The sequence below is a fragment of the Stegodyphus dumicola genome, chromosome 6 (genome assembly GCF_044657685.1).
Source record: "Stegodyphus dumicola isolate Sdum_Otavi_A_Nest chromosome 6, ASM4465768v1".
Taxonomy (NCBI): Eukaryota; Metazoa; Arthropoda; class Arachnida; order Araneae; family Eresidae; genus Stegodyphus; species Stegodyphus dumicola.
The window spans coordinates 192,638,231-192,650,274 of record NC_140773.1 but is presented as its reverse complement, the minus strand read 5'-3'; the positions used below and the strand labels follow the sequence as shown (position 1 = coordinate 192,650,274).

Genomic DNA, 12,044 nt, shown 5'->3' with positions numbered 1-12,044 from the left:
AAAATGTTTTTTCTTATTATAGTTTTATAAGACCAAGAATTTGAAAAAAAATATATGTGTATATATATATATATAAAATATTTGACACATTTTAAATACCATAGAAACATTTCGAAGCCTTCCTGAAAACTGAAGCGACGGACAAACGCCCTCCATCTGCTTCTGCGTAAATCAGGACCTGACCCATTAGAAAATCTTCAGAATAACATAAAACAAATAATATAAAACATTAAAAAAATTCAGCTTATCTTCTGCAACTCATACTTGATGCCTGAATAAGAAATAAATTGCAACGTTCAAAACAGTGGCTTACTAAACCACCTGTGCTTTCTCAAATCCTGAAGTGTTGGGGAAGATAAAAAACCATGTATTCTGTCTCTTTTCATTTTGAGAGCACTTCATCATGCATCTCGTTGGAGTCTCGGCATTAATAGCGTTGCTTTTAATTAGAATTGAAAGTAAGGAAAGTCACCAGGAAAAGAAACAGATTGTAAATGACGTTCACCAACATCAAGGATTTATTACAGCAAAAGAATTTTTACAGAATTATGTGTCTGCAAGTGTTCCTTTACTGATGAAATCTACGGCAAATTCATTATTTAAGGAAAATTTTGAATTTTATGCTTTAAAATCCATGCCTGAGTCCTTCACCACTTACCTCAATGTTTCAAAAAATGGTGAGGATTTTTACAGATTCATGTCCATTAATCAGTTCGTAAATGTTTACTCAGATGAAAATCTTTTCATAGATGCATCAATACCGCCTATTCTCAAGTAAGTACGATAAAAGAATTTTACATTATCCATATAAAGATAAGTTTTGGTCATTGCTGACATCATTGTATTATTAATTACTGATATTGCATGTACTACAGTGAAACAATTGTGTTTTCCATTATTAGATCACTAGTGACTCTACCACAAATTCTGCAGTGTAAAGCTATATTGGAAAATCTACACCAAACGGTACTAGTTTTATGCTATCATTACTTCCTCTATTTACACTGAAATGAATTTATAATATTAATAAAAGTTCTGAACTGAGAAATTTTGATGTAAATCTTCACTCTGATCCTATTTACATAATTCTTCCTCCGCTAATTGAAATTTTTTGGCGGCTTATATGCAATTATTCAGTATTTGTTAATTAATTACAATATTTTTTATGTTTACTTTAAGTAAACGTAAAATAATATTTTGATAAATTAATAATTTTAATAATAATTTTGGTAATACCAAAGTTTGATTAAGTAACATGAAAAGGTAATCACTTTTAATGTTAATTAAACTTCTTTCATTCAAATTTCTGTAAATTTAGCATTTTAAATGAAGCATTACAATTAAATAAAATTAAGGTAAATTAAATAAAAGTTTAATAAAACTTAAATATAATTATTCATTTTATACATCGTGTTTTATAATTTTTCCTGGAAATGTCTTGCAAAAAGAACATTTGATTTATTAAAAAGAATATAGTATAAAATATATAGAATATTCGTTAAAAGAATTCTATATATTTATTTTCATTCACGTATTGATTTATGCAGTCAGTCCAACATTCTCTAGTTCGGCATTCATATTTTTATTAGCACAGAAAGGGCTATTAATGTCGAAATGGGATTTTGCCTCAGTTCACTATAAACGGCGAATCACTTTTCAAATTGTTGCCGCCAAATGTTATTGCTCTGTATTATTTTTTAAAAAAATTAAATAATGAGGAATCTGCATATATGTACGTTCTTCTCAATGTGAAAAAACAACGGTACCTGGAGCGATCAAATTTCGTATAGAGTAGTCCTCCAGATTGGTAGACTGCGAACTCAGCGAGAGCGTAAAAAACCTTAACAAACACTTTTAGGCAACCGTTAAAATCTGACAAATTTCCGATTTTTTTAACTAAAAATTAATTTATTAGTTATTGTGTTGCTCCGAAATTAAGGTCTAGAACAGCCGTTCTGAACTTTTTGACTAACGCGTACCATCTAAACAAAAATTGAAAACCTTTAGTACCACCACTACAAAGTACTACTACCACCACCATTCTTGAACAAAGTTCAGATTACATAAATTTACGAGTGTTAGAGAAAAAACTGAATTAGGATGTTGGGGTTTTAATTTTTGAATTTAATCGCACTTTTTTTCTCAGTGGTACGCGTACCAACGCTTGAGAACCCCTGGTCTATAATTTGAAATAAAATAAAATGTATTTACTGTAAATATTCTAGCCATAAAATATGACTTACTGGCCAATTTGATATACTATGTTTCTTCGATTGTAAGATGCACTTTCCCTCAAATAGACTTTGTTAAGGTCAGAATGCAGCTTAGAATTAATAATTTTTTCTGAATCCTCAATTACCCTGAAGTAATTAATTTTTACAGAAGCTTAAATAGATATATTATTGTTGTTAAATAAACTGAAGAAAAGTATTAAAAGATTATTCGCTAGATGCGTTTTACCATTTTATTTCATACATTTAATTTGCTTATAAGCAAAGTATTTTCTTTTGCTGGTGATGTTAATACTAAATAGTGCAACTCATACTCGAAGAACTATAGTATTATGAATCTCAAAATGAATAAAATTAAGATGGAGTCCGTTGAATTGGACAAAATTTCAGGTTTTGTTTTGCTTTCTTTTAACAGAAAGTTCAGTTTTATTATTAAATACTTAGAATGATAATTTGAAAAAATAATTTCCGACTAAAGAAACTGTTGTAATATTTGGAAGTTTGTTTTAATATTAACTCATTTCTGATGTTTCGCAAGTTCCTAATTTTTTTAATCAAATTAGAAGTAATTTTCTGAATTTTATTTCGATTAAAAACAACTTTATTAATGAATAATTAATGAATAAATAAATTTCTGCACAGCGCATTAAAAATTTCTACTCTTTTAAGTGAGATAAGCACTATCATGTAAGGACTGTCACTGTAAACATTAACTGATTCCATTTAAAAACCAACTATATTTAATGAATTTAATTTAATTTTCTTTAAACGCCTTTATGTAAATATAGGACTCTTTTTCATAAAGATTAAATTATATTTAGCGTCAAAAAATTATACATTTGCAATCATATCTTGCAGATATCACTTTTATCTACAATTTAATTTTTCTGTTTATTTTATGCGCGTAATATCACTTTAACACTTTTAAGAGGAGCTATAAAACTGGACTTACTGTGCTTACTTACGTATCCCCCTTTCATTTTACTAATTTTATCATATGAAAATCGAGAGGGGAAAATTGTGCGAATAATTTAATTTTCGAAGGACGCAATTACAGCACGAAAATAGCAAATGTAAATTATTCTTATAACTACCGCTTACTATCAAAATGTATTTAAATTTATTATTTATTTAAAAGAAACCTACTTTGCATGAAGAATACATAGTAATATTAAATTTATATCTAATATGATATCTTCATTTCTACTTCTTTGTACCTTAAACTCTCGCTATTATTCTTGTCTACTATACCCCTAAAATCATGCACTGTTGTTGGAACTGTTGTCCTGCATCGTCTGTAATAGCATGCAGGTTGTTACCAACGTCATCGTTATTAGCATCTTCGTCACTGTTCATTCAGTCTTCTCACGTGTAGTGGTCTTCAGAACCATCAAGAGCATTGGGATACTTTCGTTTTCTTGAAAATCTTCATTATAATTGCTTCCTCAATCAGAGCCCATGCATCCGAAATCCACAAGTAAATAAATTAATAAGACTAAAACAACCACTACATAGACGAATCCTTTTTTTTTCTTTTTTTAATTCAGAGGAGTTCACTTTCTGAGCCGCCTTGAAGAACAGGGGTATTACGTGAATATTTTTCAAAATCTTGAGCTAAACCCTAGGGGAGAAATACATGAGGAAATAAGGTATTAGTACCACGGAGTTGAATTAGGACCTGAAATGAATACAACAGTGCTTATGTGGGTAAGAATGAACATAAATTTCAGATCATAGACAAAGAAGGAATAGCAAGTTTTGAATTAATTAATCTGCAAGACAATCTAGAAGTTCTGTATGAATTATTCACACGAGATACAATTATGTCAAAAATCAGATCATGGTCGGCGCTAAACCTTTTTGCCGTTTGGTGTAGTTTCTTGAACCTCTTAAATCCTGTCATCCAGAGTCTCATTAAATTCTATGGGGCCGCCCCTAAATCCTGCCGTCTGATGCCACCGCACTCTTTGCATCAATTCTAGCCCGGCCCTGAATCAGATTTGAGGTGAATTGTTTCTGAAATAATGTGATGATGAAAGCAACTTGATCGATAGTTATTTTCACTCTGCGTATGAACGTTCATGATACTTTATATATCAGTCTGTACGGATTTATTTACTTTTAATAATTAATTAATGTTAATTAATGTTTAATTTTATGTTAATTATTTTATGTTTTTATGTGTCTTTCTCGTTTTCCATTTTCTTACCAAAATGCTAATTTCTAGTTCGGGTGTATTTTCAAATGAGGTAAAAAAGTGATAGTATACTATAAAGCATCGTTTTCCCTACCAGAATGTAAATTTCCAGAGCGCGATTTCCAGAATTCCCAAGTTTAAATTAGGTAGAAAGAAGGAAGTACTTGAAGGAAGGTTTTGGATGGTGGACTTAGTTTTGGAGGATGTTTCTGCCTGCTTGAAGGCCACGTTGTCAACTTTGATTCTCTAAGGATTAGAATTCTGCTGCGTTGAGTTATTCTTGCCATTAAGCTTGTTTACGCCGACTTCGGTCAGAATCAGCTTGCTCGCTAATTAAACTTTGAAGCCGTTAGGCTAGACTTAAATTTAATTAATTTTAGTTCATCCATTATGTTTGATTTAAAGCCAAACGTGTTGGCTTTTATAGATAGGAATTGGTGCCATTTGTTAGACTTTATTTGGATTAATAAAAGGGCCTTTTACACGCTTTCCCTGCCTCTATGGCACTTACATAGCGATAATTCGCCCCTTGTCTGTCAGAGTTTTTGTTTAACTCTCCTAAAAAGACCAAACTCTATAAATATCATAAAGTCCATTTTTAAATGACAAGGACACAAACACATATTGTAAAAATGACATATTTTTAAATCACTCGGACAATACTGAACTGCAAAGCGTTTTCTTGCAGCATCACAGAAGAGACATATGTACACGGTTTTATAATACTTTAATGTTTAAAGTTTATAATACTTAAAGTAATGTTTAAAGTAAAAGTAAAGTAATGCTTATAGTTTAATAATACTTTTATAATACCAAATCTTCTAGAACCATACAGACAGTCAGACAACTTACTCCCGTCTAGACTCTATTTACAGAAATCAAGCGGGTCTACAGAAATCAAGGTAAAGCTTTAAAATAAATTTATTCATTAACGCTTCAACATGGCGGTTATACAAAACATAAAAATATAACAGATAACAAACGCTACAGTTTGCGAGAAATCAGAACAAATATTTAAGTCACGTATTGTGAAATTCAAATTAATACAACCTAATAAACCTTGGTTCGGCCTTAAGTATTCGCGAAACGGCTTATTAAAGCCGATAAATTTAGTACAAGCAGTAGAAAAGTGTAGCAGAAGGTCAGCAAACGTTGCAAAATGTTCTCTTTCTTCTAACTCTCTAAACTGTGCTCTTATCCATATTTTAACTTGCATTCTATTGAAGGTTGACGAAAGTAAAAGTAGTCAAGCTAACAAGATATATGGCTTAACTAACATAAAGTCTTATATATGAAACTTGTAAAACACCTATTACAGTAGTAACGCTTACAATGATTTCATTATCTCCAACGGATTAAATTACATTATTTGATTGGCAAAGCACATTACGGCTATTTGCTTAAGAAGAAAAATGTTTTGAAATTTATGCTATTTACTTAAGAAAAAAGAAGTGGCTAGCTTTCATATTAACAGGAAAAACACAAAATCGTTCATGCAGCTAGTAGTTCAGCATGGGCCACTGGTGGATCGTATCTCCAAAGAACTAGGACCAACAAGAATCTAGATGAGACTCTAGATCTTAAGATCCCCACTCAATTCAGCCTTTAGAAAAATGCATTAACTTTTAAAAGAACATCAACGCTACAATTGAAAATATCATCCATACCTATTTTATGGTGATACTGTTGTTCCTGTTTGAATGGACACTCTTCTCCGCCTCTGTATAGCAACGCGAAAATCATTGGAACCACAGTGATTTAGAGAATGCTAAGCGGCAATAGTGTAAACTTTGCAACTTTCTTTAGATTTGTTTGATGCAGCTTGAGCAACATTCAAGATTTAGAGGTTAAATAGATGGGTGAGATGTTAAATAGATTCTATATTAGATTAATTTGTTTTGGTATTCTAATAAATTCACTTTTAAACTAGACTGAATGTTGATTTAGATAAAAATACCTGCTGAACCATGTGTAGAAATTTAGATGGGGCATTAAGATTCATTGTAGAACTTTGTTAGATAGCTACGCCATTATTGTATATTGTACATTTCTCAAACATAGAGAAGAATCTTATTCCTGTAGAATGAGGATGGCTACTTACAGCATTTGTCGTTATGCCAAACACTAGGCATCTTTTAAATCTTTTAAGGTGCATGCTGCCATTGCATGCACTTGTATATATTATAAAATATTAAAATAGTCTCAAATGCGGAAAGTATTGCTGCCAGGTTCTTTCAGAAAGAGGGTGACTTCTTCCATCATTTGTTAATCGATGCATTGAATATCTGTTGAGACAGTTACATTTGCCTATTACATTTATATCAAGCGATAAATCGGAATCTTTATAATAGAAAATTTCTATATTAACACAGAGTGACAAGAATAATGTTTCGGGCTTAAGTATAACAGTCTAGTGATTTAGTATATTTAAATAACGACAGTTAATTGCAAAATTTTTAATTCGCCAGTTGCACATGTCTAATACCTTACAAATACTTTTTTGACTACTTCAGTTACCTCTGAAATTAATTTTATTGTGTTCCGTATCCGATTTAAAATTTAGTTTATTTACAAGATCCAATTTTTTCCTCTGAACTCACAATCCTGCAAATACGGAAAAGAATTTTTGGAACATAATCCAAAGCAAATACTGCTCTAAAATTTTCAAACTTTTTTAGCGCCTCATTATTCGCTCAGGGGATTGGAAGAGCAGCTTCTCAGCTAATGATCATCATTCGTTTATCTGTCAAGTAAATGGAAATTCAAGGTATCATCTTATCCATCCAACCAGAATCAACTCAAAAGTAAGTTATTTTTGTCTAGATTTATTTAGCATAATAATAACAATTTTAAAATAATTTTTGAGTTAATCTAATACTATTATACATTAAATTATTTTCTAGCTATTTCTTCAAAGTGACTTTTGGAATTCCTTAGTAAGTTGGTAAAAATGAGCTGACAGTATAATCTCTGGTACTATATACTTGCTATTCAGTGACGATGACATTGTATAGTTATCAGTTTTTATATATTTTTACTTCCTTGTACGAAGAAAAAAGGAAGTATTGTAATCTCGAAAAACTTCAGGCATCATATTTCAGCGAAAATATCCATTTTGACCGCTATCGAATACAATTTAACGATATTTTTGCTTGACATCTGTACGTAAGGACAGAATAAAGGACTCTTTTCCCCACAAAAAATTATAAAACTGATTTAAAATGAATTCTGAAAAGAAATTTTCGTGACGTCTGTGCGTATGTACGTATGTACGTATCTCGCTTATGCGAGATAAAAACCAGTAGCCTCAGAATGCTGAAATTTTGTATAGGATTGCTATAGCATGTAGATGTGTACCTCGTATTTTTTTGGAAATCGCCCGCACCAAAAGTATATAAATATATGTATATCCACTCTGTTTACTCGGCTCAGTAATCCCAGTTTCTTTATCCTTATATGTTTGTAAAATGTGCACTTTTTGTTTTAAAAATGATTGAATTATGTTGTTCTTATCTTCCGGTTAAAGTTTTTATCCCTTTAGTAAATATATATACAATATTTTTAAAATTATTAACAATTTAAAAGTTGTTTAAAAGCAGCTAAGCCTAATTCGTTTGCTATAGCAGCCATATTTGTTTACATTTGAAACTTAGCAGAATAGTGGATTTGTTGCCAATCTAGAGAAACCAACCTTCGCAACAACAAAGATAACGCCTTCTTTTATTATTGCGAATTATGCTTAATCCATTCTGGGATTTATTCGAGGAAATAAGTGTTTAAGATTTACGTCATAGTTTTTAATATAGATATTTTGAGTTTTTATGTATTTTTCCCTTGTCGTGAAGAGAAAACTGTATTAATTGAATGAGAAATACTGATTCGTCTGTGAAAAACTGTTTCTTTTTGTTGTTGTTTGCTTAATTTCTTTTATACATCCTTTTAGATTTATTATAGTTCTTGTATAGAATATTTGGCAACGATTAGATAATTCTTCAGATGATATAAATTTTCTGCATTGAGTTAAAAAATGAATGAAATGTAACGCTGTTAAGTGAACCTAGGGCCAGAGTGTCGCTATGGTAAACAAATGTAGTGAATTTTAAAGCGGACATTTATTTTATTGTGATTTATGCGCTATCGACGAAATAAATTTAATTCAATCCAATAAATTTAAATGAAATGCAAGATAAAATGCGTATAATTTAATATTCCGTACAAGGAAGTCATGTGGTGTACACATCAGATATTTTTATTTATGGTTCATTAATAAGTACATTGTGTAATATTTTAATGTTTTCTTACCTAGTCTGCACTCTCGGATGCGAATAAAAACTCGATTTCCGAAGATCATTCATTGCATCCAGATTTATCTCATGCAGAAGAATATACTCTTGTATCTTTAGAACCTGGAGACTGCGTGTACATTCCATTTCTGTGGTATGTAGAAATAATATCATTAGAGTCATTAATTGGAAAAGAAAAAAAAAATAATAAAATTCGATACTGATAGTAAGGTGTCCGCCGAAAACATCGCGGACGAAAACAATGCAAGGCGAAAATGTCGTATTACATCGTGGGAGAAAAGAAAGCAAAGAGAAAAAAAATCGTGGTACAAAATATCGTGGTCGAAAATAAAGCAGTTTAAAAATAGCGTCGTCGAAAATATCGTGGTAAAAAATAAAGTACCTACAATTCGTCGCATGACGATAATATCGCACACTGCGTTTTTCAGGTTGTAAAAGTAAGTGCATTTCGCATAATGATTTGGGAGCGCAAGAAGAAAAGCGGGATATTTTTACTTCTGTATTTCATAATTTTTAATAAACTAATAACTTTTTGCTGAAAATGTGTGTGTGTGTGTATTTAATTATGGCAAAGCACACTAGGGCTATCTGCCTAAGGGGAGGGATGCCTTCGTGGAGGACTTTCTAAGGGAAACTGGCTCGTATACACGTTACACATGGGGAAAACCACGAAAACACTCATGCAGCCAGTCCGTTCGCGGGACTCGAACCTCGGACCGAACTACCAGTGTTCAGCGACTTTACCGCTCGGCCGCTGGTGGGCCCTTTTGCTGAAAAAGTAAGAAGTAAACTTGCGCATTTAAAAACTGCAAATGAAAAGAAAATTAATGCAACTTACAGCACTTAAATTTACATAGTGAATTACATATTTTACTGATTGTTTTATAAAGTTTTCCTGAAAATATTTAATGAAAAACAGCTTAAAATGCTTAGAAAAAGGAAGATAAATAACTGCATGAGGTTACCTCTATACAAATTGCTTAGTTAATTATTAAATTATTTTCTCTCACGTTTGTTAATCTGTTATTGTTTTAGTGAAAATTATATCTTGTTTTGTTTCCGTTTATTCGTAAAGTGTCGTTAGCGTTTTCTCCCTCTTTCCTTCTTGCGCTACCAAATCATTATGCGAAAATGCATTTACAACTTTTAAAAACCTGAAAAAACGCATGTGTGCGATGTTGTCGTCATGCGATCGATGGCTTACTTTTTTTTTTTTTTTTTCGTTTTTGTTTTTTGTAAGTTCCTTGTTTTACCACATTTTCTACTACGATGCTCTTAAACTGCGACGTGTTCTGTTTCCTTTCCTTTCTCCTACGATGTTTTGTACCAAGACGTTTTCACCTTGCGTTGTTTTCTCCACGACGTTTTCGTCTACGATGTTTTCGTCTGTAACCGATAGTAAATAGTACTGAAAATTGAGTAAAAGATAGGCTGATATGCATTTTGAAAGCTGAATAACAGTAAGCTAATGTTCGTAAATCTGCTTCTTTAAAGAGAAATCAGAACTACTCCGGCCAGTTATTTTTTATTTCTTCATAAACAGGAAAACAAATCACAGTTCTTAAACAATTTCTAACGCTCTTGTGTAAAATTTACTTTTTTCTGGATATACAGATGTTTAACGATATTTTTAAAGAAAGCGATTCAGATTCGAATTATTAACATTGCAATTTAAATTTGATAGTGGAAAAAAAGTAAATTTGTAATCCCAAACTGGGAAGAATAAAAAGATATTCTAAAAGTTTAACACAGAATTGAAAAACAAATACTGCCAGATCATCCAATTTGGCATTTTAAATTGATTTTTAACATGTTATATTTTTCTTCCCCCTTTTTTTGCTTATTTTTTAAATGGCGAATACTTTTCATAATTTAAGTAATGTTTCACTCACCATGCTTTATACATTTTCTAAATTAATTTTTATTTTGAACAGCTTTGCCGGCAAGATGTGTTTTATTTTTAATATATTTCGGCTATTACATTTATGAGGAGGATGCAAACACATCTCAAATTAGTTAATTAAAAAAAACTTAAAACAATCTTAATTTCAAATTAAGATGAATTTAATCATCTTAGTCATTTTAGTCATTTTATTACTTTAATTTTATCATTTTTAGTCATTTATTACTTTAACAGGTGTCAACAATGGAATACCACAGGAGAATACGTCGGCTTGACTATGAGCTGGAATTCAGATATTAATTCATCATTGTCAAAGGAATGTCAAGAGCAACAGAAACAGTTACTTTCGCTGAATTTTCCAAATGACCCAGAGGAAGATATATTTGCGGAGCTTGCATTCATTGAAATGTACGTAGTTTCAATATAATACGAACATTCAGAAATAATGAATATCATGTTAGATAAAATATAAGGCGAAATTCTCCTATTAAAATTCCTTTCAAACAAATATATTTTTATATACATAATTTAAAATTTCTAAAATCTACTAAGAGACCTGATCACTCAATATTTAACGGCTGCGTCAAGAGAAAATATATTTATTTGTACCCTAAAAAAACTGCGCTGAAATCATTTAACCAAAACTTTCTTATAGAATCGTTCAACATATTAAGCTCATGTAAGAAAGGACCGCTTACAGTCAAACCTTTTATTCCCTCAAAAATACTGGCTGGTTATATATGTGACGCAGTCTCATATTCGGGCCAATACAATATGCTATAACATTTTACAATTCGCAGAAAAGAGTAAAATATTCCGAAATTGAAGACTTAAAAACCAAAATGGCGGCATTTACACTACCATTTGTAGAGTCAGTTAGAATTTTTCGATGCCAGGAGCCTGAAGAAATCCGCAACGCCCATATCAGGATTTGGACTTCGGACTTCTCGAAATACGCTTTCATCAAGCTTCCAGTTACACACCGAAAGTATTGATACTTTGTTGGTTAATCTGGCGTGCAACGGGAGATGGTCCACGCCTGCTTTTTCCAAATTCTTGAATGAGTCTCCTTAGAATCCTGGCTTATGTAAAAATCCAAAGATGAAACATCTCCAGTTGATATAGTCTTGTAAAAGAAAAAGATAAATGAAGTCCTGAGTTTTGGTGATCAGCAAGCCATGTCTTATAAAAGCATCAAGTATAAAGTTCTGAGTAAGTACGTTGAGCTCTCATTGGTCGGTTAGGTAGTCTGTAGCAAATGAGAAGCGAATGGGCGAAGAAGTTTGTCTTCCTCAAGGTATTTCATAGCTTAAGATATTAGCGAAATTAGCCGAGTTGCAGCTAATCGCTCTTGAAATTTTTTTCATTGATGCGATTAATAAATTCTTGAATTTCTTCTAAGTCTGCAG

General features: G+C 31.4%; 1 protein-coding gene across 2 annotated transcripts in view; it reads left to right on the top strand.

Moving 5' to 3' along the window:
- The first annotated feature begins 364 nt into the window (after positions 1-364).
- Positions 365-12,044, top strand: part of LOC118185549 (uncharacterized) — a 30,094-nt gene continuing 18,414 nt past the window's right edge. For both annotated transcript variants that reach the window (XM_035355420.2, XM_035355419.2), the window contains exons 1-5: positions 365-774; positions 903-966; positions 7,107-7,232; positions 8,735-8,865; positions 10,870-11,043. In XM_035355420.2, the coding sequence (XP_035211311.1) occupies positions 404-774; positions 903-966; positions 7,107-7,232; positions 8,735-8,865; positions 10,870-11,043 (866 nt within the window). In that variant the 5' untranslated portion in view covers positions 365-403. The remainder of the gene's footprint in view (positions 775-902; positions 967-7,106; positions 7,233-8,734; positions 8,866-10,869; positions 11,044-12,044) is intronic.